Genomic DNA, 26,382 nt, shown 5'->3' on the forward strand with positions numbered 1-26,382 from the left:
TATTCAGAGTAACCTACAGAATAGGCATTGGGTAGTGGTATACAAATTAAAATAACTAATTAAAACTAGTTATCCCACACTTATGTAGACAGTGCTTTTTATTCAGCATGCACCAACATAGGTCTTTGTAATACTGGAGTATTTCTGGCAAATATTTTGCAGCAAACTTATTTTATGGGAATATATTAACAGTGAAATAATGCTATAAAATGTAAGGATTGAGATGAAAAATCCATGTATATTTTACATGAAATTACTCTTCCTAGTTTTATGAGGTTTACCTTTAGGAGGACAGAGCTACTCATTTATTATCTCTTCTCTGTTCTCAAAGGCATGAAATCATCACTCAAATGATAACATGTATCTGGAAGATTAAGGGGTAAAGATTTATTTTATTAGTTCCAGAAGAAACTAGATAGGAGATGTGCTAAAGCATTACAATGATCATTGGAAAATATTAAGATTTATATTCCTAGCAATCGTCTTTCTACTTAAGTATGCTAATTTCATGCCCTTTGTATATATTGTTTAGCTATACAACTTTTATTCAACCCCAATATTTTACTGGTAACCTGGGAATAAACAGTGCTACAAAGAAGTTATTGAAACTATTGGCTTTAAGAGAATTTGTGTTTTATCAGCGTCTAAATTTCTAGCAGGATACATTGATTCATCCAATAAATGAAGATTTTTCTATACAGTAATTTCTAAGGAGGAAATCAATGAAGGAAAAGATACAATTCCCTTCCTCTAAATCTAAAGTTTAGTAGGAGAGGTAAGCCACGTATACACTCACCAATGGTATGAGATATAAACTACATGGGATAAATGACCAAGAGAGGAGTTCAAAGGGCATAGAGGCCTTAGATTCCTGAGAAACCAGGCAAGCTTCATGCATTAAAATTACAATGCCTGAGCTATGAGTAAGAAATGAGGACATGAAGGAATAAGGGCATTCCCCATGAAGAACTCAACAAAGAGTACCAAGGTGAGAAAACACGTTATTTATGACAACAAGTAATTGTGACAGTGATAGATAAGTTCAGACTGTGTTTGTGGTAGGGTTAAAGGAGTTAGTATATTTCCTTATATCATGTTAGACAAGAAATCCTTTCATCTCTACCAAATTTAAAATTGTGCTGATATATTTAAGTATATGATACTATACGTATGCCCTTAATTGAAAAAATCCTGTTTCTAAAGTGTTCTTTATGACATATTATTATTTCTAACTTTTTCCATGTTATTTATTTATTCAACAAACGTTTACTGATTTCCTATTATAGGGAGCTTACATTCTAGAAGTCCTTGTTTACATATGGATCATCAAATAAGAAAAATCCAGATCAATGGTATAGGTCTTAATGATTCTTTTTAGTTATCAATGCTTGCTTAATATGATTTGTGCTGAGCTAGAAGAGGAAGTGTTTATACTGAGTACAAACATATTCAAAATATTTTCACTTAAGAATTTCTAAACACAAATAAACTTGAGATACAAAATTATAAAAAAGATTTTGCTTCTCAAGTACAGAGGCAACATGACCCGTTGAAACAAAGAGTGCTCAGTGCATGTCTGGGTTGATAGCAGCATTTACATCTAGCCTACTAATAAAATACATTATTTTAAAAGGATTTTCTTTTGCTGGGGGTGGGGTGGGGCCGTAAGATGTAAACTCTTGACTCTAGATGTAGTTGGAAATATTATACACTTCCATTTTTAAAGATGCTTCTGCCTATTATTGGAAAGAAGAGGGCAAAATAATACAGTTATTTTAGAAAATAAGGAACAAATGAATTGTGTAATCAGAATACCCTTTCCTTAAAAGTCATAAGTAAGAAAAAATTACAAATTCACATTAGTCAGGATTCTTGAGTGCTAAAGGATGGTGCAGTTTTTACAGAACCTGATCATCAGGTGATTTTTAAAAATGAAAGTAAAATGTGCCTCAGTATTGGTCAGTGTGGTCACTGTTCCATGACTGGCAAGTGGTCGGGCTCAGGAAGCCATGAACAAGGGTATAATTTCCTGCCCTGATTTCCCATGTCTGTTTTTTCATCGTATTGACATCTAGCATAGTTGTCAGGACACAGTATGTCTTCTAATATTTGTTGAACTCCTGGTCATCCCTTTGACTTGCCCAGTGACTTTTGTCTACCACCGGGCAATGTAATTTCTTCTCAAATCTGCATGACAAACCACTTTACCATGGTATAATATTATCTACATATTGAAAAAAGATGATAGATGAGAAACAAAAGATCAACGTTCTAATAAAGGAAAATTATCAACTTTTGAAGCAATGTTTAACATATATTGCTTCAGCAAGTGGATAAAATACAGTTATTTAAACTATAGCCTCTAGAGAATAAACAGAAAACTTTGCAAGAGAAAATGAAATTACAATATGTTTACATTGTAATAGATCTGCTTGTTCTCAAACATCTTTTGCTATATCTCTTCTAATAGAAAGAAATTCCCTTTGATATCTTAGTTCTATATCTTGATTAAAAATATTAATATTTATTTCAGACTCTTAGGTTCATTAACTTTTTATAATAATTATTAATTATAATACACTTGCCAAATATCCTCTAAATCTGCTCATTGTTTTCATGGTTTTTAGGTCTTTTCCTTATCCATTTCTGTTAATATAAATGCTTTTGGTAAGGTCTTTACGACTTAAATAAGCTTCCTTCTTTTAGTTTCTCACTGGAGACTTAGTCATTTCCGTATTTTGGGGTTTCCATCACTTTTGGATTTCCTCCATTTCCCCCTCTGTTTCATTATACCTTATGGGTTTTTTATTCTTCTTCTACTATAGGATTCTTTTCTGTATTGTAAAACTTGAGCAGTTATAAACCTCCTCTGTTTGGGGCACCTGGGAGGCTCAGTCCACTAGGCTTCCAGCTTCGGCTCAGGTCATGGTCTCACAGTTCATGAGTTTGAGACCCACATCAGGCTCTGCGCTGACAGTGTGGAGCCTGCTTCAGGTCCTCTGTCTCCCTCTCTCTGTCTCTCCCCTTACCCCCCACCACCTCAAAAAAAAAAAAAAAAACACCCAAAAACCCACCTCTTCTGTTTCAGGTTAACAGGCTACTTATTGCCCTTGCATTGAAAACTTATTCCCAGTGTGCAGCAATCATAAAATATCACCATTCACCTTGATCACCCCCCCCATTACTGTTTCTCAAATATAATAGCTCTTTCTGAAAACATTTGTATAATATGTGTAATTTTTTGTTTTCATATTTAAAAACTCTTTTCTCTCTATCTCAAATAGCCCAGGGTCATCAGAGGTGACTTCTTTGCCCTTAGAATTTAATGGGAGAGAACCCATCTCTGGGCCTCACAGTTTAGAGGGCTCTATTCTGGCCCTCCTCCAGCTTTCCTCTTCCCCAGGAGCCTGAATAAATGTGTCCATCGAGAGACCACATCCTCCTTCCAGCCCACATTTCAGGTCCCCAGAACCCCAGAATTCTTTGTCCAAAGAGCCCAGACTTGCCTTCTCCCTCTTATGTGGGGCTCTTTCCCCCCATCCATCCTGAGAAGGGTGCTATGTTCCACCAGTATACATAGACTTGAGCCACCAGAAGGTAGCTCTTTGGCGGTGGTGGTTGGAAGGTTGGATTGATCTTGGACATGGAGGCTGTGTGTTCACAAGAGGCTCCTCACAGTGAAGAGAAGAGCAGGGGCTGTGAAGACAAGGGCTAAGGGTGGCTCTTCTCCCACCGCCATGTTCACACATGGAAGAATTGTAGATTCAAACCCACCTACCAGATCAGTATGGAGGAAAACTGTCAAGCTGGGAGGACAAGGTTATTTTATGTAGTAGTTTTTTAGCTTGATTTAGATTTGAATATTTAAGTATATGGTATGTGGGCTTTCATTTGTACTCTTGTTCTGGGCCTTGGGAATGTTTAGGGGTGGACTTGTTCTGCCAAGTCTTTTTTTTTTTAATTTTTTTTTTTATTGCTAAGGTCAGAAAAGGGGCCTTGAAACTTAGATCTGCACTGTCTTGTCCACTTTAAACTCAGATGATGATGCTAAGTTATGAAATTCTAAATACGGTTACAGCGGAGTCCCCTGGCAACCCCTTTATTCACTTTTATTTCATTCCTTGCTTGATTTTAGATGAATGCAAATTGAAACAATAGGTAACCAAGTAAATGGTGCTGCTGCATGTGCTGGGCTGGGAAGGAAAGGGAAGGCAGAAGTTAGGCTTCAGCCAGCCTTACTGAATTCCCACTATTTGATTAGCTTTTGTGTAATATTATAGTGTTTGTGCCTGGGTGTGTAATAAGTCAGGAGTCTGCAGCTTAAGAGAATGAGCTACAACTTGAGAACTGATGAAATGCTATACTTGTGAGTGGCTCAGGATGCATAGACACATTTATAATAAAGTATTTGTGACGCTGTTACATTCCCTGTTTCATATTTCCATTGATTCATGGTACAGTTTTTTTTCCCCTCATTGTTGCACAAAAGTTTGAAGTGAAAATGACAGTGAATTGGGCTTCTCATTCCTCATGAGGAAAATAACGTTTGAAAGATCACATGCTTCATATGTATTCCTATGCATGACATTAATATCTTCCTCCATACAATGTCATACTTTTTACTCCATCCAATAGATATACTATAAAGGAAACCTATCATTTTCTTTTTCAATTGACTAAATTCAAATTGAACCGGTAATTAGCAGAATGACACTTCATATACTTGGAGCCAGTGCTGACATTTACAAATTTAAGTGGTTACATTTAAATGTCTACATTTATAAATTTTTTGGTTTTTGAAGCCTATATTTTAGAGGTTAGAAGGGGATTGGCTGTTCTCCTTTTTTAATCCTAGAGCCAGAAATATGACCATAAGTAGGACTAATGACCATCAAAGCTATTTAGCACATTAAGATGCTACTTGAAAAAAAATCAGGCAAGGAAGGTGATCAGAGGGTTGCAGTTCTTAGCTGTTCTTTCCCTCAGCTGTACTTTTATCTCCTTCTCCCCTTCCAAAAACTCCTTCATTAACACAGAGCTGGTTCCTGTCCTTGCTCTAGGTATCATTATTATGGGATTGGCATCAAAGAGAGCAGTGCATATTACCACTCCGTTTATTCTGGAAAGGGCCTGACAAGGTAGAGTTCTACTTTCTTCAAGACAAATTCTTTGCATTTCCTGAAATATGCATAATAGCAATTGAATAAAAGACTTTCTCATTTTGCTTATTGAAATGTTTTCTTTTAAGCATCAGACCTTAATTTCAACTTTGTATGGACATTTGCAATGATATGGTCTAGATTATTGGGTAATTTATGTAATTTTCAATCATTAATGAGAAATTAATAGTGAACAAGGTATACTGGAGAGATGAAAAGGAAAAATCAAGGAAGCAGAATTGTTTTTAAATTAGTATTTACTCACAAGGCTGAGTCTGTTTTCAGGCTGGAATCAGTAAAATAAGGGCAGAAAATGTATGTTTTTCTCCCAAGAAATAACCTGTTTTAAAAATCTCTGTCTTTGGGGCACCTGGCTGACTCAGTTGGTAGAGCATGAGACTCTTAGTCTCGGGGTCATGAGTTTGAGACCCACATTGGTTATAAAGCCTCTAAAAATAATATAAAATAACATAAAAATCTCTGTGCTTCATCAGTACCTTACAAAGATGAAAAGTTTATGATAACTCATCACTAATAATACATGCTTTGAATACCAGCTTACCTTAAGTGAGATAAAGTTACTGCCCTGTTTGAGTCTCTGTGAAAGGGAATACACAAAGGATCATAACACATTTCTCTAACCTGCCATTAACCATCAGGAGGAGGTCATTATTGGGGTGATATCCAATAAAACCAGTGATAATATACAATTACTATTTTTCATATACTGGAGCTCTTAGTAATTAAATCTACATCTGAGATTGCCTTATAGTATGATTTACCAAAAACTCCTCTTAGCTCTCAAAAGAATAAATTTTTTTGAAAAGTAAAGTGACATGTGTAAAAAAATAATTTTATTCACCTGAGTCATACTAAGATGAACTCAGACATGGTGAAGAACATAATGGCAGCTTATTGGCTACAACTAACTGCAACATGAAAACACAGGCTAGAATACAAATGAATATTTAATATCAAATGTTCTTTGCAGATCCTATCAGATTTCCTTAAATATGCTTCATTTACTTTTCCTTAATAGATTTATTTTTTTAAGTAAGTTGATAAGAATGCTTGGGTCTCTTTGAAAATCAAGCAGATTTCTCCAGGTTTCTTTTGCTAATCATGATCCAAAGTTACCACTATTGTGGGTCCTCTGCATTTCCTTGATTGCTATAACTGGATATTTATATGTTAACTAATGGAGAATATACTGATTTTTAAGGTTTTCTGGAAGCAAGCTGAAGAATGAGGTAAGAATTACTTTCATTTCTATTTTATCTGCTATAATATGTACTACAAACTAAATAATACATGCTAACCCTCCTCATTGGCAAATATAGAAATAAATGTTAATTTATTAGGAGCCCATTAAATGATTGAGAACTTCAGAGAGAGCTGTTAGATTTGGGGCTACTGATTATTCTTTACATGGACCTACTGAACAATTTCCAATTAACGTAGGAAGGGTAATTTTTCAGTTATTCTCACCTAATATCAGATACTTAAGAGATTGCAAAAAAAAAAAAAAAAAGACCTTTACAGATCTAAGACATTTCCAGTTGAATATAAACAAAAAGTCTAAAGCTGAGGATATGGAAGGAATTGGTATTCGGAATATAGCCATTTAGAGAAAACCTTTAAGAGTTATCAAGAAACCCAAATGTTATGCTGTGGTTTGTTTTAACCACTTTGTGTGAGTGTATGTGTATGTATAGTCAGTTTGCTGACCTCTTCTGCAGTGTGGAGACAGGGTGGATGGTGGAGGTGGGAGCTAGGGAGAAAGGGTACATCTCTCTAACATACACACACTCACACACTTTCTCCCTAGACACCCCTTCCACTCCCCACCCCCAACCAAAGAACAGATCAGCAAACTGACTTTATCTAAATGAGTTAGACTACCATTAGGGACTGCATGGCTAATTAGGCACACGATAAGGCCTTCATTATCCTCAAGTTATCTAATCATTAAAAAGAGGTGCCACAGAACTAAGGGCACATGACAATGTGTTGTGTGGTAAATCTGGACCTGAGGTTGTAACTCCATTAGTTTGGTGAAATGATGCAAGCATATTATCTTAAGAAATAATAGAAAGCCCCCAACCCTTTGAAATGACCAATTTCTTCCCACCAGTGCTTTTAATACAGTTAATGGCTAATTACATAATAAAATCCTCTAGATTGCTCTTTTTATCAATGAAATAATAGCTCTTTATTAGATAAACAGTTGTGAAAGTGCAAAAATATTGACTTAGAAATACACTTCAGTTGACTGAAGTTTATGTCAATAGGGAATTTAAGTAATTTCTCTCAGGTGTTCTTTCTACCACTTTGATGAGGTTGGTGGTACTTAGTGAGCCATCAGCTATTACGGCATGTGTATGGCAAGGCTCATTTTACAGAATAAAAGAAAAAATGTTTCTCCAGTGTACTGTTTCCTCCTCAGAAGAGTGCACTACAAATTCGGGTGTAGATCTTGTTAACAAATTTAAACTAAAATATTTTTGTTAGGCTGTCATATAGCTGATATTTCCAAAGACTGCAACAACAATAAAGCATCATTATTATGATGATTATAGAAATTAGCACAAGGGCTTTCTAAAGGCTCGGAACTACTCTAAACACTTAAAAAATAATGGAATTTTGTTTAACAAAGCTGAAATTTTATTTATTTATTTTTTATTTAAAAACATCTTTTTTTAATTTATTTACTTATTTTGAGAGAGAGAGAGAGCACAGCAGGGGAGGGGCAGAGAGAAGGAGAGACAGAATCCCAAGCAGGCTCCATGCTGTTAGCACAGAGCCTGATGCGGGGCTTGAACTCACGAACCTTGAGATCATGACCTGAGCTGAGATCAAGAGTCGGACACTTAACCGACTGAGCCACCCAGGCCCCGCTCAAAGCTGAAATTAAAAAAAAAATTATTTGGTACCTGAGTGATCAACCATCATAGTTTGCTCAGGACGTGAGACTTTCAGTGTCAACTTGCATATATTACAGTTCATTTGAACGCTACTAACTGTGAGGTAGGGAAAACTGGTGTTAGCATGACTAACTTACAGCTAAGAAAACTGAGGCTGAGAGATGTGTTTGCTTTTTTCAAATTCTGAATTAAGTTCTACTTTTTAAAACTCATGCTCAAGATATTAATCGATAGATGGAGTTACAGATACTAAGGAACAAAATAGTGAATGGATAGAATTTCTCTTTTACAGTGTAGCAGGAAAACATATCTTTTAAAGTAATTATATGCAATTATAAGGAGTGTCATGGGTATCAACCTAGTTTAAGTGGTTAGGGACATTTTCCATGGGAAGTGACATTCAAGGAAAGAACTGAGAATAAGTGGGAATTTGGAGTGGAGTCAGGAAAAAGAGTAACAGTGATGGAATCGATGTAACATTATAGGTTAGGGTTTCTCAAACTTGGTATTACTCATGTTTTGGGCTATATAATTCTATGTTGTGAGGGATGTCCTGTGCACTGCAAGATGTTTAGCAACATCATGGTATCTCTGGCTTCTACTCACCAGATTCCACACCCTCCTCTTGTGACAAGCAGAAATGTCTCTGATGTTACCAAATGTCAACCACTGACATATGGGAAGGCAAACAAGGAGCATCATGTTATAGATTTGGGGATAAGTCTGGATGAAAGAATATCTGGATGAGGATGATAGCTCCAGAGATGGAGAGAAGCGCCTGATTTTAGCTGGGAAACATTGGTAGTGGATTGTAAGATAGTTCTATTTTTAATTTTTTGAGGAACCTCCATATTGTTTTCCACAGTGGCTGCACCAGTTTGCATTCCTACCAACAGTGCAAGAGGGTTTTTTTTTTCTCTACATCCTCACCAATTCTGGTTGTTTCTTGTGCTTTTGATTTTTGCCATTCTGACGGGTGTGAGGTGATATCTCACTGTAGTTTTGATTTGCAGTTCCCTGAAGCTGAGAAATGTTCAGAATCTTTTCATGTGTCTGTTGGTGTCTGTTCATGTCTTCTGTCCATTTTTTCATTGGATTGTTTGTTTTTTGGGTATTGAGTCGTATCAGTTGTTTATAAAGTTTGGATTCTAACCCTTTATCAGATATGTTATTTGCAAATATCTTCTCCCATTCAGTAAGCTCCTTTTTAGTTTTTTTTAATGTTTATTTTTGAGAGAGAGAGAGAGAGAGAGAGAGAGAGAGAGAACACGAGTGGGGGAGGGGCAGAGAGAGAGAGGGAGACACAGAATCCAAAGCAGGCTCCAGGCTCGGAGCTGTCAGCACAGAGCCCGACACGGGGCTCGAACTCACAAACAGTGAGATCATGACCTGAGCCGAAGGCGGATGCTCAACCGACTGAGCCACCCAGGCGCCCCACTTTTTAGTTTTGTTGTTTCCTTTGCTGTGCAGAAGCTTTTTATTTAAATGAAAATTTTAAATTAAAAGACATACCACATGAGTGGCTAGGTATGTTAGATATTATAAATGGGCCAATTCTTCCTAAATTCATTTAGACATTTAATACTCTAATAAAAATTTGAGTGGGTAATTGATTTTTGGAAATGATTAAAATGACTATACACTTGATGTAGAAGGATATACAGAAAGTAATAGTTAAGAGAAATGTAAATAAGAATAGTGAAAAGGGACTTGTTTGGCAGATATCAAAATATTATGACACTATGATATAAGCTCAACTGTAGGTAGAATAAATCCATAACAGAGATTAGATACCTGAAAAAAAGACCCTAGTATAAATAAGGATTTAATGTATGATCAAAGAGACATTACAACCAATGAAGGAAAAAAATTTTTTTCAGTGAATTGTCTTAATTGTTTTTTGGAGGAGGATGTAGTGTCAAATAAATAAATAAAATTCTTCATAGCATGATGTTAGAAAAATTGACCATTTTGGAAAAAAATTATGCCTCATGAATTTCATATAAATTATTAAGTATAAAAACAGTACTTAGAAGGGAACATTTTTATCTACTTCATTTCTGGATAAAGAATGATTTTCCCTTTTTTTGGTGCAAAAAAAGGTGATTTTATTAAAGCACAGGGACGGGACCTGTGGGCAGAAAGAGCTGCTGGGAATGATTTTCTAAGACGAAAACAATTTAAGAAGTCAAAGGAAAAATATAAATTGGAGAAATTGAAAACTATTTTTGTATCAAAAGCATGATATATAAAATTTGAAGTCAAAAGAAAGACTGGAGAAAATATTTTCAGCAAATATGACAATGGGATAATATTTCTATTAAGTGAAGAAATCCTATCAATTTATAGAAAACTATGAAGATGAAAATAAACAGTAAAAGACATGAATAGAAAATACACATAAGGAAGAAAAAGGCAATAAATGCATGAAAAATGGACTGCCAAATAAATAAAAAATAAATAAAATTTTGAATTCTGTAATTATCAAATATTTAGAAATTAATATGATGATGTTGGTGAAGTTCTGGTGAGATAAGCTGTTTCGTATCCCTCTGGTGAATACTGACCAAACTTCCTGGAAAAAAAATTGTAAGATCTGTATCAAGTCTTCAAAGTGTTCATGCTTTTTTTCCCTCAGTTTCACTTTTGCATGAATCTCATATACAGAAATAACAGAAAATGCTTACAAAATATTATGCAAAAATTGTAATCGACAACTATGAAAAACTGTGTAACCTACATTACTACCAATAAAGAAATGGTGACATCATTTTTTTAAAAAATATTTTTATTTATTTTTGAGACAGAGAGAGACAGACCACAAGCAGGGGAGGGGCAGAGAGAGAGGGAGGCACAGAATCCGAAGCAGGCCCCAGGCTCTGAGAGCCTGACGCGGGGCTCGAACTCACAGACTGTGAGATCATGACCTGAGCTGAAGTCGGATGCTCAACTGACTGAGCCACCCAGGTGCCCCATGGTGACATCATTTATAGGACTTTTATGGGACTAAATATTATGCCATTTATTAAAAATCTCTTTTAATGACATGGAAAAAATGTTAATTAGGAAGAAAAGAGGACACAAAAGCAACTATATGTATATGTGACTTCAAATGTAAATAAAACTGGATATTTACATGTCATATATGAGTGACAGGATTAATATATATAGCTATGCTGTACAATATAGTAGTACAATATATATAGCTATTAGCCACATATGGCTATTAATTACCTACAATTTTGTTTGTCTGTCACACTAGCTACATTTCAGGTCCATAATAATCATATACAGTATTGCAGTGTAGACAGAACATTTTCAGCATCACAGAAAGTTCTGTTGGGCAGCACTATTTTAGAACATGTAAAATACTCGACTCCACGATAAAAAGACAACCCAGTAGAAATATAACATGGCATATGAATATGCAATTCATACAAGATGAAAAATAATAACTGCAAATAGTATTGGTATTCATGGCACCCCTCCTGACTGACCATAACATGGGGTCAACAAATATTTTGGATACCATTCCTGCCAAGAAACATGTGAAAAGAGCTCAACTTAATCAGAGAAGTTTTCATCGGGGAAATGCAAATTAAAACCATAACAAATGGTCATGTCACTATTTTTTGAATAACAATAGTCAAAAGTCTGAAAATAAGCGTCGTTAGACATGTGGAGCAAAGGAACGGTCGTGAACAAGAGAAGGGACAATCACTATTAAAGCTGAAAGTGCACATGCCGTATGATTGTATTCCTAGAGAAACCTTCACACGGTGCGCAAGCTGGCACACTGCGGTATTGTTTGCAATCTCAGAATACTGGAAAACAAATGGCCATTATGATACAGTGAGAGAATAAATGTTAATATATTTATACAAGGTAATACTATACCGCTTTGGAAATGAATGAACTATAGCTACAAGAATTAAATTAGATTCATCTCAAAAACCTAAAGTTGAGTGAAGAAAACGTATTGAATGTAGAAGGATATATACCGTATTATACGAGTTTTAAAGCAATAGTATATGTTGCTTAAGAGTATTACATATGAGATAGATTTTTAGAGTGTTAAATAGGAATGATATAAACTAAATGAAGAGCATTATTTCTTGTGGGGAGGAAGGTAATAAGATTAGGAAAGGCTACAGAGACTGTTTTAATATTTCAAATTTGTAATGTCTCAATCTGGTTGGTTAGTACATGGCTACTTATTATTCTTTATCCACCCCCTTTTTGAGCTTTAAATAGTTCATACTAGACAAGGAAACAAAATGAAAATAAGAAAAGTAAAACAAAAGGGCAGGAAGAGGATGGTAAGAGTAATTATCAGCTTGTGGTATGAATTTGGATTATTTTACATTTTGATTCATAAATGTAGTGATTCAAATTTCAGAAATGTCTTAGAGAATGTTTCAGAATCCTTTCATCCTCTGGAATAAAACTAACAAAACCTACTCTCAATGCTTTGTCCTGATCAAAGAAAGCCTTTCTTTTCCTGTGAATCTTCTAGCGCGCACCAAATTTTGTTTTAACTCGCTCTAGTAATGAAGTTGCCATTATTTCTTAGGGAGCCAGCCCCTTTGATTTTATACATTTCAACCAGGAAGTCTCTCTGAGCCTGAATTTCCTTCTCCTTAACATCGACCATTCATGACCATTTAACAACTTTGTACCAAGATAAATAACAAATCCTCCCTCCTTGGTATATGCTTTGCAAATATTTACAGACTGTTATCATGCTCTCTTTTGGTCATCACTTAGCCAAACTGTGCTGCTTAAATCCTTTAATCTTTCCTCATAAATCAGACCCTCTTGCCTTCTAATCATATGGTTTCTTTTCTGCAGGTTTCTTCTTGTTTTCTTTTGGAAATAAGACTTCATAGTTTACCCAAGAGTACTGAAGTCATTGGTTGAGGGGAACACTCCCCCCCCCACACACACACACCTCCCAGACCTCTGTAACTGGCCTATGACGGGCACCAGTTTGGGTGCAATTAAAATAGCAAACATATTAGTGTAATTAAAATGATCGTGTTTTACTTTTTTTCCCAGATTATCAATTGTTGCTTTCTTTTTGTGCTGCATGTTTTGGACTGCACATTATTATTTGATTTATACCAACTTTGCACACAATTGTTAACATATCCAACAAATTTAATTTTTAAACTTTTTCCTTCGGCACTTTTGCCTCCTGTTGATTCCAAATGTTGCTGGCGTCTATTACACAAAACTACTATTTATCAAGATGAGAGTTTTAAATAAGTATTTAAATATAATAGATATACTTTGTTCCTTAATATGTGTTTCCTTAGCACTCTAACATTTAAAACAATTTTTTTTGATGGTTATTTATTTTTGAGACAGAGAGAGACAGAGCATGAACAGGGGAGGGTCAGAGAGAGAGGGAGACACAGAATCCAAAGCAGGCTCCAGGCTTTGAGCTGTCAGCACAGAGCCCGACGCGGGGCTCGAACTCATGGACTGTGAGATCATGACCTGAGTTGAAGTCAGACGCCCAACCGACTGAGCCACCCAGGCGCCCTTCTAACATTCTTTTTATTTGGAAATGTATTGTTCATAACACACACATACACATTTTATTTTATTTTTTTATTAAAAAAATTTTTTAATGTTTATTTATCATTGAGAGAGACAGAGTGCAAGTTGGGGAGGGGTAGAGAGAGAGGGAGACACAGAATCTGAAGCAGGCTCCAGGCTCTGAGCTGTCAGCACAAGCGCAACGCGAGTCTCGAAATCATGAACTGCGAGATCATGATCAGAGCCAAAGTCGGATGCTCAATGAACTGAGCCACCCAGGTGCACCCATGCATTTAAAAAATAACCTAAGATAAAAATTCAAGATCTACCCCACAGCTTAATGGAGAGAAGTCCTCTCTGTGCCCCCATCCCAATCACCTACCAAAAGATACTGCTGTCCAAAATTTGGTGTTAATCACTACTGTGTTTTTCCTTAAAGTTGATCACTTATGAATATATACCTAAACAATGTGGTTATGGCTACACAACAATATGAATATACTTAATACCACTGAACCATATACTTCAAAATGATGAATAATTCTATGTATTGTTTTATTACCCCATTTATTATTGCCAGTGTATTGTTCATTATGTGCCCTACATAGAATGGATTCATTTTTTTGTAGACCTTCTGGTTTCATCCAGCATTAGATTTTGTGATTGATCAATGTTGATGTATAGGTAGCTTTAATACCCTTATTTGTACTGCTGTGTAATATTCCACTGTGAAAATATCACAGTGCATTTATTTATTCCATTGTTGGTGGACTTTTTTCTTTTCTTTTCTTTTTAAATATAATTTATTGTCAAACTGGCTAACATACAGCGTGTAAAGGGTGCTCTTGGATTTGGGGATAGATTCCCATGGTTTATCGCTTATATACAACACCCAGTGCTCATCTCAACAGGGGTGGACTTTTTTTTTTCTGAAAAACTAGTGCATGAACATCCTCCAGGCACACATGTGCAGAAATGGAATTCCAGGTTCTAGGATACGCTCATGCCTAACTTTACTAGTTAAGATGAAGTTGTTTTCCAAAATGGTTATATCAATTTATATCTGCCCAACCATGTGTGAGCATTCCTTTTGTTCCACATTCTCACTGATACGTGGCATTGAATGACATTTTAGTTCTTGCCAATCCAATGGATGCAAAACGGCACCTGTGATTTTCATTTGAAAATTGCTTTTAATAACTGCATCAAAAATACAAGGTTGCATTTTTTAGGGTTTTTATTGGCCAGTTCTCTTCTTTGAAATATTTCCCTAATGATTAGCAATATTGAGTATCATTTCATGTCCTTGTTGACTAATGTATATCTTCTTCAGAGAAATGTCTGTCCACATCCTTTGTCCATTTTTGAAGCAGGCTGTTTGTTTTGTTGTTGTTAAGTTTTACAAGTTCTCCATATGTCCTGGATATTAATCCCTTATCAGATATATGATATGGGAATATCTTCTCCCATTCCATTGATTATCTTTTTACTCTGTTGGCAGTGTTCTTTGATGCACAGAAGTTTTTAATTTTTAGCAAGTCCAATTTGTCTGTTTTTGTTTTTGTTCTCATATCTAAGAAATCATTGCCAAATCTAAAGTTATGATGATTTTTCCCTATCATTTCTTCTGAGAATTGCATAGTTTAGGTCTTATATTTTGAATATCTGATTCATTTTGAATTAATTTGTTACATGGTATTTGGTAAAGGCTTATCTTCATTCTTTCACCTGTGGGTATCCAATTTTTCCAGCACCATTTGTTGAAAAGACTGCCCTTTCCCCATCGAACGCTATTGGTACCTTTGTCAAAAATCATGTGGCAGTTTTTGTGAGGGTTTACTTCTGAGTGTTCTGTTCCACTGTATGTTTGTCTTTGTGTCAACACTACTCTCTTTTGATTATTGTAGCTTTTTAGTAAGTTTTAAAATCAGGAATTGTGACTTCTCCAACTTAGTTTTTATTTCAAGATTGTTTTTACTATTTGGGGTTCCTGAGAGTCCATATGAATTTTAGGATGGATTTTTCTATTTCTGCAAAAACCATCATTAAGATTTTGCATTGAATCTGTGGATTGTTTTGGGTACTATTGACATCATAACAGTAAGTTTTCCAAGTCATGAACATAGGATGTCTTTCCTTTATGCTTTAATTTCTTTGAGCATTATTTCATAATTTTCATTATATGAGTCTTCTACCTCCTTGGTTAAGTTAATTCCCATGTATTTTATTCTTTTTAATACTATTGTAAGTAAAATTGTTTTCTTAATTCTTTTCATATTGTTCATTGTTATGAAAATACAACTGAGTTTTTCATGTTGACTGTATCCTGTTACTGTGCTAAATTCACTTATTTCTAACAGGGTTTTTTTTGTGTTTGTGCAATCTCTATGGGTTCCTACATATAAGATCGTATCATCTGCAAGCAGATAATTTTACTTCTTTCTTTCCAATTTGGATGCTTTTTGTTTCTTTTCCTTACCTAACTGTTCTGGCTAGGACTTCCAGTACTATGTTGAAAAGAAGCAGTGAAAATGGGCATTCTTGCCTTGTTCCTGCTCTTAAGGAAATGCTTTTGGTCTTTCACTATTGAATATGATGTTTGCTGTGGGTTTTTGATGTGACTTTTATCATGTTGAGGTAAATTCCTAGTTTGTTAAGTATTATTATTGGGAAAGTGTGTCAAATTTTGTCAAATGCATCAATTGAAATCATGTGTTTTCCTCTCTTTATTCTGTTAAGGTGGTCTATTACACTGATTGATTTTTGCATCCAAGGAATAAATCTCACTTGGTCATGGTGTATAATCTTTCTAACATGTTGCTGAGTTCACTTTATTAGTATTTTGCTGAGGATTTATGCATGAATGTTCATAAGGTATATTGGCCTGTTTTGTTTTGTTTTTTTCCCTTGTGTCTGACTTTGGTATCAAAATAATGTTGGCCTCATAAAATGAGTTAAAAAGTGTTCCTTCCTCCTCAATTTTTGGGAAAACTTCAAGAAAGTATGGTGTTAATTCTTCTTTATATGTTTGGTACAATTCACTAGTGAAACCATAGGATCAGAGCCTTTTTTTGTCAGATTTGTGATTACTAATTCAATTTCCTTGATTATAGACTGATTCAGATACTGTATTCTCTTTCTTTGTGATTCAATCTTGGTAGAATTTGTGTTTCTAGGAATTTATCCATTTCATCTAGGTTAAACAACTTGTTGATGTACATTTGTTCATGTATTCTCTTAAAATCCTTTCTCGGTAGACTCAGGAGTTTTTCCTTTTTTTTATTTTAATCATTTGAGTCTTCTCTATTCTTTCTTCTCAGTCAGTCTACCTATGAATTTGTCAATTTTGACCTTTTTAAAGAACTAACCTTTGGTTTCATTGATTTTCTTTATTGTTTTTCTATTCTCTATTTCATTTTATCTCTGTTCTCATCTTTATTATTTCCTTTCTTCTGCCCAACTTGGGTTTAGTTTGTTCTTTTCCTAGTTCCTGAAGTTGTTTACTTAGATTGTTGATTTGAGATTTTTTAATGTAAGCATTTATAGCTATAAATTTCCTTGGCACCACTTTCACTGCATCCTGTAATTTTAATGTAGTATGTTTCCATTTTCATTCATTTCTAAGAATTTTCTAATTTCCCTTATAATTTCTCCTTTGATCTACTGGAGTGCCTGGGTGGCTCAGTCGGTGAAGTGTCTGACCCTTGATCTCAGTTCCGGTCATGATCTTATGGTTTGTGAGATTGAGCCTCGTGTCAGGCTCTGTGCTGACAGTAGAGACTGCTTGGGATTCTCACTCTCTCAAAATAAATAAACTTTCAAAAAAGAGTATGTTTAATTTCCACAAATTTGTGAATTTTCCTAGTTTTCCTTCTGCTTTGATTTCTAACCTCATGCCATTTTGGCCAGATAAAATATTTTGTTTTATATCTATCTTTTTAAATCCATTGAGACTCAATTTGTGGCCTCACATATGGTGCAACCTTGAAAATGTTCTATGTGCACTTGTGAAAAATGTGTATTCTGTTGTTAGGTAGTGAATATTTTAATTCCCTTCTCATTTGCTTTGGTGTATATTATGCAACTAATTTCTTTTTGGCTACCATGGGGATTGCATTTATTATCCTAAAGTCATAGCATTCTAACTTGAATTTATACCAGCTTAACTTCAATAATATACATAACATTGCTCCTTTCAAGTTTGGTCCTTACCTCTTTCAGTTATTGATGTTACAGAATTACATCTTTATAAATTGTGTGTCCAAAATACATATACTAATAGTTGTTTTTAAATAATGCATTAGTCTTTAAATCATGTAGAAAAGAAAATGTGGAGTTACAAACCAAAGTTACAATAATACTAGCTTTTAGACTAATTGTTTTTTTTAAAAGAGAAATAGTGGTCTCTTAAATCATGTAGAAAACAGAGAGTGGAGTTACAGCTATTGCTATAATAATACCAGGTTTTATAATCACCCATGTGTTTACCTTTATTGGGATCATAATTTCTTCATATGACTCCAGGTTATTGTCTAGTGTCCTTTCATTTTAACCCACAAGACTGTCTTTAATATTTCTTGCAAAACAGGTCAAATAGTAATGAACTTGCTATTTACTATTAAGTATGATATTTGCTGTGGGTTTTTGTTTTTTTATTTTCATATTTTTTATTTTTTGATGTTTTGATAGATTATTGAATGATTAAGGAAATTTTTTTCTGTTTCTAGCATAGACAGAGAGGGAGAAAGAGAAGTGAATGGTGGCTGGATTTTTTTAAATGTTGTTATTTATTTTTGAGACAGAGAGAGACAGAGCATGAGCAGGGGAGGGGCAGAGAGGAGACACAGAATCCGAAGCAGGCTCCAGGCTCTGAGCTGTCAGCACAGAGCCGGACGCGGGGCTCAAACTCACGGACTGTGAGATCATGACCTGAACTGAAGTCGGACGCTTAACCGACTGAGCCACCCAGGTGCCCCAATGGTGGCTGGATTTTTAACAAATACTTTTTTTGGATCAACTGAGATGATTACATATGGTATTCTACCCCCCACCCCACCTTTTCTTCTGTCAATGTAGTGTGTTTAAGCCTGACTTGGTTATTATCATTCTTATTGACTGTTGGATTTGGTTTGCAAGTATTTTATTTGGTGCTGTTTCAAGTATGATAATAACCAGTATTGGCCTATGATTTTTCAAGTATGATAATAACCAGTATTGGCCTATGATTTTTCTTTCTTTTTCTGTCCTTGTCCAGTTTTGGCATAAAAGTTTTCAAATGAATTGGAAAGAGGTTCTTCTTTTCCACTGTCTGAAAAAAAAAATCTTTTAAGTTTGAAATATCTGCTTTCTGAATGCTTGATAAAATTCACCTATTAAATCTTCTGAGCCTGTTTTTTTCCCTTTGTGGAAAGATTTTTGATTATTAATTATATTTGTCAATGGAAATGAGACTATCTCATATTCCTAACTTAGATTTAATACAACACATGTATTGCCATTGTTTGGTCTCTGTTTCTCTGTCTCTCTTTTCCAATCTCACCGAATTACATTTTGGGATGAATAAACATGATTTTTCACCCATGAGAAAAGGCATAAGAAAACAATGTAAACTTTCCTAAAATTAGAATTTAAGTGCATTTTTGTTATGTTTATCTATCAAATGTTAGTTTCATATTCTTTGCCAATTACTTTTTCCTCCTTTTAAGATTAAAGTCTTTACTTCTCACATCCTATTATTTTCCCAATTTATTGACAATGCCACTCTTTGACTGTACAATGATGATTGATGCTCATAAATGACAAATCCAAGCATCAAAAATATTTGAAATATATCTTGAATTCTTAAGACTGATTAAGTAGAGTGGATTGGGATTAACTGTGCTAATATATCAGTTCATGATAGTTAATCATTTATATAGTAGTTCTTTATTAATTTCTTAAGAATTAGGGGCGCCTGGGTGGCTCAGTCAGTTAAGTGTCCAACTCTTGGTTTTGGCTCAGGTCATGATCTCATGGTTCATGAGTTCAAGCCCTGCATAGGGCTCTGTACTGACAGCACGGAGCCTGCTCGGCATTCTCTCTCTCCCCCTCTCTCTCTCCCCTTCCCCTGTTCCCTTGTGCTCTCTCTCAAAATAAATAAATAAACTTAAAAAATTTTTTTAAAATCCTTAAGAATTATTTAATCAGAATAATTCTTTTCTATCCATACTTGAAAATAAAGCATAACAAGGGTGATAACTAAAACCTAATCTGAAAGAAATAGATTTCTACTGCACTTTCAGTAAAAAATTTTTGAAAGCTTATATCAAATCAGTTCAAATGAGAAAGCTTATATCAAATCCGTTCAAATGAGAAATCAATGTTCTTAAAATACCTGCTTTGAGGACTGAAAGTCCTCCCAACTTCTTAGTGATTTAACATGTAAGTCTGTAATAGTCTACAAATGTTGGGAATGATAATACAGGGTAGGAACCTAACTTGTATAAGCAATAAATCTTCAATATGACAGAGACAAACAAAGAAATACAAAAGGTGTAGAAGAAAATACAGGAAAACTATGGGAAAGAATGAAATTTTGTCCTTGCCAGGAATACTTTCCTTCCTATTCTATAGTCACAATTTCATTCTTTGCCTAAACTTTTTATTATGATCCAGTTTGCTAAAACTGTGTTTGAGGGGCAGGAACAATTAGTTATGACCTGGGAGACGGATTTGCTGAGGCTCTGGTTCCATCACAAATATGCATTCTCTCTTTCTGTGTGGATTTTTTGTAGGTACATCAACCCTGTGGCATTATATATTATTTGTTTTTTGCCACTTTTTCTAATTTTTGAAGACTACTAGAAGTATGCTATTCTCCAAGGGATCAAAAGAAGAACACATATGTAAATTCAGGGTGGGGTAAGGTTGAGATGAGAAAGTCCAGAGTACCAATTTGGGAATGAGAAGACTTAAGCTCCACTCCCAAGCTATCACTAATTATTTCTGAGACTAAACAAATTAGTTAACTTCTTATCATCTTGTTTACACAATCCATAAATGGATTTGGCAATTCTTGATCCTCATATAGTTCAAATTCAACAGTTCTAAAAGTAGGTCTTTCAAAACTTATGCCATTAACAAATGTGAACTAAAATTAAATTTCTAAAAGTTGTATAAACTGACAAATGTTCAAAACTAAAATCCAAAATAATAGGGAAAATATCCTGACTATGAAATTATTTATGATTTGGAAACAACGATTCTGCTGACAGCTCTTCTTTGTTCAATTGAATGATCTGAACAGTTTACCAAAATCTCTTAATTTGTCATCGTTTGCAGGATGAAGAAGAATGATATTTTATGGGTTTCTATTTTATTAGAATGGTATTTCAGAGCCAAATAGTTGATAATGATTTATTTATTTTCATTTTTCTAAATTATAGGGTGGCTTCACTCGTAAATATTCACTAAGTTCAAAAACTGGAACACTTCTTCCAGAATTCCCCAGTGCTCAACACCTTGTGTACCAGGGATGCATTTCTAAAGACAAGGTATCAATTAAAGATACTTCTTTATTGATTTTCTGATATGTTGGTTCCCTATCGCCATTTGCTGAGAACCTCATGGCATTTGCAGGAAGCAGTCAGAAATCTGCATAATCAAACATAATTGACTGATTTATAGGAGGGACAAATGTTTACTAACATTGATTAAACACTTTCCAATTAATTATTTACCATCTCCATGATAGTATGTAGTCATAAGTTGGCAAAATAAACCTCAAAATACTAAAGATTATTTTTTATCTAAAACTCAATTATCAAGGAAGAAAATATGAGAATGTGTCTCTCACATGCAGTTTAATTATAAGCTTTATGTTTTTGATTAGCTCCATATAATTTCAGCAGTCATCAGGCACTTGTCTAGGACAATTTGTTCCTAGCACTGAGGGGGTAATATCTAGATGAATGTCAAGGACTATACTAGAAGTTGACAAAGCTTCCTTTCCATTCTAAAATTCTGTGTTCCGTTATAGTTGCAATTTTTTTGAAAGTTAAGGAAGAAACAGTTTCATAGGATTCAGTTTATAAATAATCCTTAATGTGACTTTTCAATGCTTATATAGTAAAATCTAAGAGTAAATCCTCCTCTATTTCTGAACTTCTAAAGTCATTTGCTGAGTTCCTACTGGCTGACTAACGGCAGCATCCATTATTAAATCAGGGCATAATGATTTCTGCATTTTTTTTCAACCAAAGTTCATTTCTTATTAACATTTAAGGAAAATATCTTTTGTTTTAATTTTTTTAACATTTATTTATTTTTGAGAGAGAGACACACACACACAGAGTGTGAGCTGAGGGAGGAGGTGGGCAGAGAGAGAGGGAGACCCAGAATGTGAAGCAGACTCCAGGCTCTGAGCTGTCAGCACAGAACCCAACGTGGGATTCGAAATCACGAGCAGTGAGATCATGACCCGAGCTGAAGTCAGATGCTCAACTGACTGAGCCACCTAGGCGCCCCAAGGAAAATATCTTTAACAGTATGTTAAATCAGTTCGTATTCTTGATGTACAAGGACAGAGGAATGTGATTAACTAATGTCCAGCTGACTTAGTAGTGGGTTTGTGTAGAAACTGGAAATAAAAATAATGCATTGATAAAAAGATCTATTGACAGATAAGTAGAATTGTACAGTCACTTCCAGGATTTATTCTGATGACCTACTATTCCTGTTAAGAATAGGCAAAATATTGAAGATAATTCTCAGATGCTGATTCCAAGCAAGTCCCCTGAAGTATGTCCACTTTCTACCATTCTCCTCTCCCATCGTATTTCTTGAGATTATCACATCATTTTTTTTTAATCTTGTAAGGTGTGATATTATAACTTTAGACTTGGATGCCTCATGTGGCAGTCTGTGGAGAAACCTGTGGAAATCAGTGGGACTCCAGGGAACATGGTTCTTTGGAGGAGAGTATTGTTGGGTCCCTTTGTGGAAAGAATTGCTTACATGTAAGCATATCATGAAGATGTTTGCTGTGTAAGTAAATCTACCTGGTGAAAGAGAAGGGAATGGAGAGGGCAACAAAGAAAAAAAAAAAAGAAATGAGAGCATGTTTCAATAGTTAATTTCAATTTCTCTGCTAGCTTCCAAGGAATTCCTTACCTGTCAACTTGAAACCCTGGTCTGTAGATCATTTCTCACTCAGGTATCAGGATGCTTAAATAACCCCTGGTTTCTAAATTCATTCCCAGCGGTCCTCATCATGAGCACTAGGGACTAACATCCTCTTTGTCCCTCGAAAACAGTTGGATGCTGCTTTTCACCTTCTTAGCCAGTATCCCAGTTCCCCAAGTAACTTGTCAGTTTCTAGAAAGAAGGGTGGAGCTGAAGCTAAGCACTTTAAGCACCTGCTTTCTTGAGACAGAAAGGATGGGACTTCCCTGTGAAAAGTTGATCCCAGTGAGGTGGGGGTTGGCCAAAGCTGAGGGACCACTTTCTGCCTCATCATGGTGTCACTCAAGGCAGTTACCACCCTCACCACATACTAACTTTACTGGAGATAAGCCTTGCCTCTGCTCCTGCCCTCTATAAGGTGGTGTGTTATTCTCAGAAAACTGAGCAAAATTATGTTTGTAAATAATGCAATGCTACAATAAAAATTTACATAGTCCGAAGACTATGTGAATATTAAGTAAGCAAATGTAGTACCAATAGTAAGATTAAAAACTTTAACTGATTTGTGTACAAAAGAATACATTTGAACACATAAGTGGAAATACTTGTGAAGAAAGAAGCTTATTTATATTTTAGGATCAAAGCTTATTTATATTTCAGGGATCAAAGGGTTAATTTTTTTTCAATATATGAAATTTATTGTCAAATTGGTTTCCATACAACACCCAGTGCTCATCCCAAAAGGTGCCCTCCTCAATACCCATCACCCACCCCCACTCCCTCCCATCCCCCATCAACCCTCAGTTTGTTCTCAGTTTTTAAGAGTCTCTTATGCTTTGGCTCTCTCCCACTCTAACCTCTTTTTTTTTTCCTTCCCCTCCCCTATGGGTTTCTGTTAAGTTTCTCAGGATCCACATAAGAGTGAAAACATATGGTATCTGTCTTTCTCTGTATGGCTTATTTCACTTAGCATCACACTCTCCAGTTCCATCCACGTTGCTACAAAGGGCCATATTTCATTCTTTCTCATGGCCACGTAGTACTCCATTGTGTATATAAACCACAATTTCTTTATCCATTCAGTTGATGGACATTTAGGCTCTTTCCATAATTTGGCTATTGTTGAGAGTGCTGCTATAAACATTGGGGTACAAGTGCCCCTATGCATCAGCACTCCTGTATCCCTTGGGTAAATTCCTAGCAGTGCTACTGCTGGGTCATAGGGTAGGTCTATTTTTAATTTTTTGAGGAACCTCCACACTGTTTTTCAAAGGGTTAATTTTTGACAACAGTTGTGATTTCCTCTCTGTATTTCATACTGTCCTTATCCTTATTTTTAAAAATATGTCCTGGAAACCTATTTAAAAATGTAATATCATTGACTAAAATATGGACCATGTCTCAATTGCATTAATGGTGACATATTCTGCTAGAGGTGTCCTGTAGTCAGCATACCTCCTTGCAGGGATATTGGTAATTTGCATGTCATCATTTTACAGCTTTGAGCTAAGTAACAAAGATGTGTGCTGCCACTAGGCTGTAGGGATAAATATTGGAGACTGGAGGGTTACAATGGGACACCCCCATTGCCATCACCACCCTAGATACTGTTGGGATAAAAGTAAATCTAATGGTCAGTCTCTCAGCATGTATTATGGGTTATTCCAACCACTTTGCATGTGTTCATTTGTTTAGTCCTCATAACAACCCTATTAGAAATGTACTGTTATTATCATCTCTATTTCCCAAATGAGAAATTTAAAACACACAAATGTTAAGTAGCTTGCTCGACATCATACAGCTAGTAAGTGGCAGGTTAGAGCTAGTATTCAAATCCAGGTAAAAACTCACACCTGTAACCTCTAAGCCATGTTCTTGTTCACACAGACTACACAACCAGTAACAGGTAGTGATATTTCTAGCTTGTAAAATACAGATATTTGACTATTATTAATCTATTAAAATATTATCTAGTTCTAATCCATTACAGATTTTAGAATACGTTTAACATGTTTTAACTATGCAATCCAAGTATCTGTGGTAACATGGAAGCAGAGACTTTTCAGAATGGGCATTAACTATTCAAATATTTTTTGGGTAAATATGAGGCATTTGATATTACTAATTTCGAGTAATATTTAGTGAGATCTTACTGTGTACCAGGCACTCTTCTATCTGCCTGATATTTTATTTAATCTTTTTAATACCATGTGGGTAAAATGTTATTACTATCCTACTTAAAGAGAAAAAGCTTAGGGTTCAGAGACAAAACAACCTGTGCAAAGTAGTGCAGTTGAACTGGGCACTCAGTTTAACCAATTCCAGACCCCAAACTGGAAACCGCTATGCCACACTGCCCACCACCCACTTAATAAAACGCTGTGTGGACACTTGATGTATTTTACCATTTTGTGTGTATTTCTGCAATCAGAGGTAATTCTCTTCTTAGGTAGAAAAGCACAATGTTGCTTTGGCCCAAAGCTCCTTGCTCAATCAGCTTTTCATTGTTCCTATGATACTATACGGTAATTGTCTATTTGCTTGCCTTTCTCCCTTCACAAGGCATTAAGTTCCTGGAAATAAGAACTGTACGTTTGTTTTTGATTCCTTGACATTGAGCACAATGCCTGGTCCATAATAGGAGCTTAAAAAAATGCATGCTGGACAAATGAATGCATAAACAAATGAAGGCAGTATTGAAAGGATTCTTTGGTTAAGCGTTTTCTTCCTTGAAATAGGTTGATACCCTCATAATGATGTATAAAACTCACTGCCAGTGCATCCTGGACAATGCAATTAATGGAAACTTTGAAGAGGTAAGGACGACAAAGAATGCTTTGCTGATCATATTGTGTGTACTTTCTTGTCTTGTTCTTTATGAGTTCATGTTAAGGAAGAATCTTAATGTTTATACTTTTTGCTTTATAACTAGATCCAGCATTTCTTATTACACTTTTGGCAAGGAATGCCTGATCATCTTCTTCCTCTGCTTGAAAACCCTGTTATCATTGACATTTTCTGTGTTTGTGACTCAATTCTTTATAAGGTAAGCTCTTTGGGGTGTCTTAAACACAAACCGCATGTTTTCTTTATAAGTATTCTATCTAAATTTTTGCATTGTATGTTCAATAAATTTGTTATTTCTGGCTGGAGAGACAGTATTATTTTTTTCTGATGAGAAACCAGTATTTAATAGTACATATGTTATGGTTAAATTTACATTAAAATAAAATCAATCTGTTTACAGTTAATGATTCAAAATATGACATACTCACTAATACATTAAATTTTGTTAATTTTTATTACCTGTTTAAGGTGTTTTCAGAGTGAATAATATGATGGCTTTTTTACTGTCAGTGTTTCTGGGGGGAAAGCAGAGTTAAACACTCTTATGGGATTAACAACTTAAAAATATTGGAAATCTCTAGGTTTAATGTATTAATGTTCATTTCTGTTCTAAAACCAAATAAGAGTATTCAGATGTCTACAGAAAGATCATGAAGACATTACAAACAAAGATGAACTGGTTGGCCTTCTAGCCAAACATTTATCTGGGAAGAGGGAGAATCTAATTCCCTGACAGTCAGTTCCTT

General features: G+C 35.1%; 1 protein-coding gene across 1 annotated transcript in view; it reads left to right on the plus strand.

The window, feature by feature from the left end:
- The window catches only part of RFX6 (regulatory factor X6), a 54,800-nt gene that overhangs the window by 11,166 nt on the left and 17,252 nt on the right, over window positions 1-26,382 (plus strand). The window contains exons 5-9 of the mRNA XM_042985341.1: window positions 5,061-5,138; window positions 6,382-6,409; window positions 21,052-21,159; window positions 25,528-25,605; window positions 25,722-25,835. Of these exons, the coding sequence (XP_042841275.1) occupies window positions 5,061-5,138; window positions 6,382-6,409; window positions 21,052-21,159; window positions 25,528-25,605; window positions 25,722-25,835 (406 nt within the window). The remainder of the gene's footprint in view (window positions 1-5,060; window positions 5,139-6,381; window positions 6,410-21,051; window positions 21,160-25,527; window positions 25,606-25,721; window positions 25,836-26,382) is intronic.

The sequence above is a fragment of the Panthera tigris genome, chromosome B2, assembly GCF_018350195.1.
Source record: "Panthera tigris isolate Pti1 chromosome B2, P.tigris_Pti1_mat1.1, whole genome shotgun sequence".
NCBI lineage: Eukaryota > Metazoa > Chordata > Mammalia > Carnivora > Felidae > Panthera > Panthera tigris.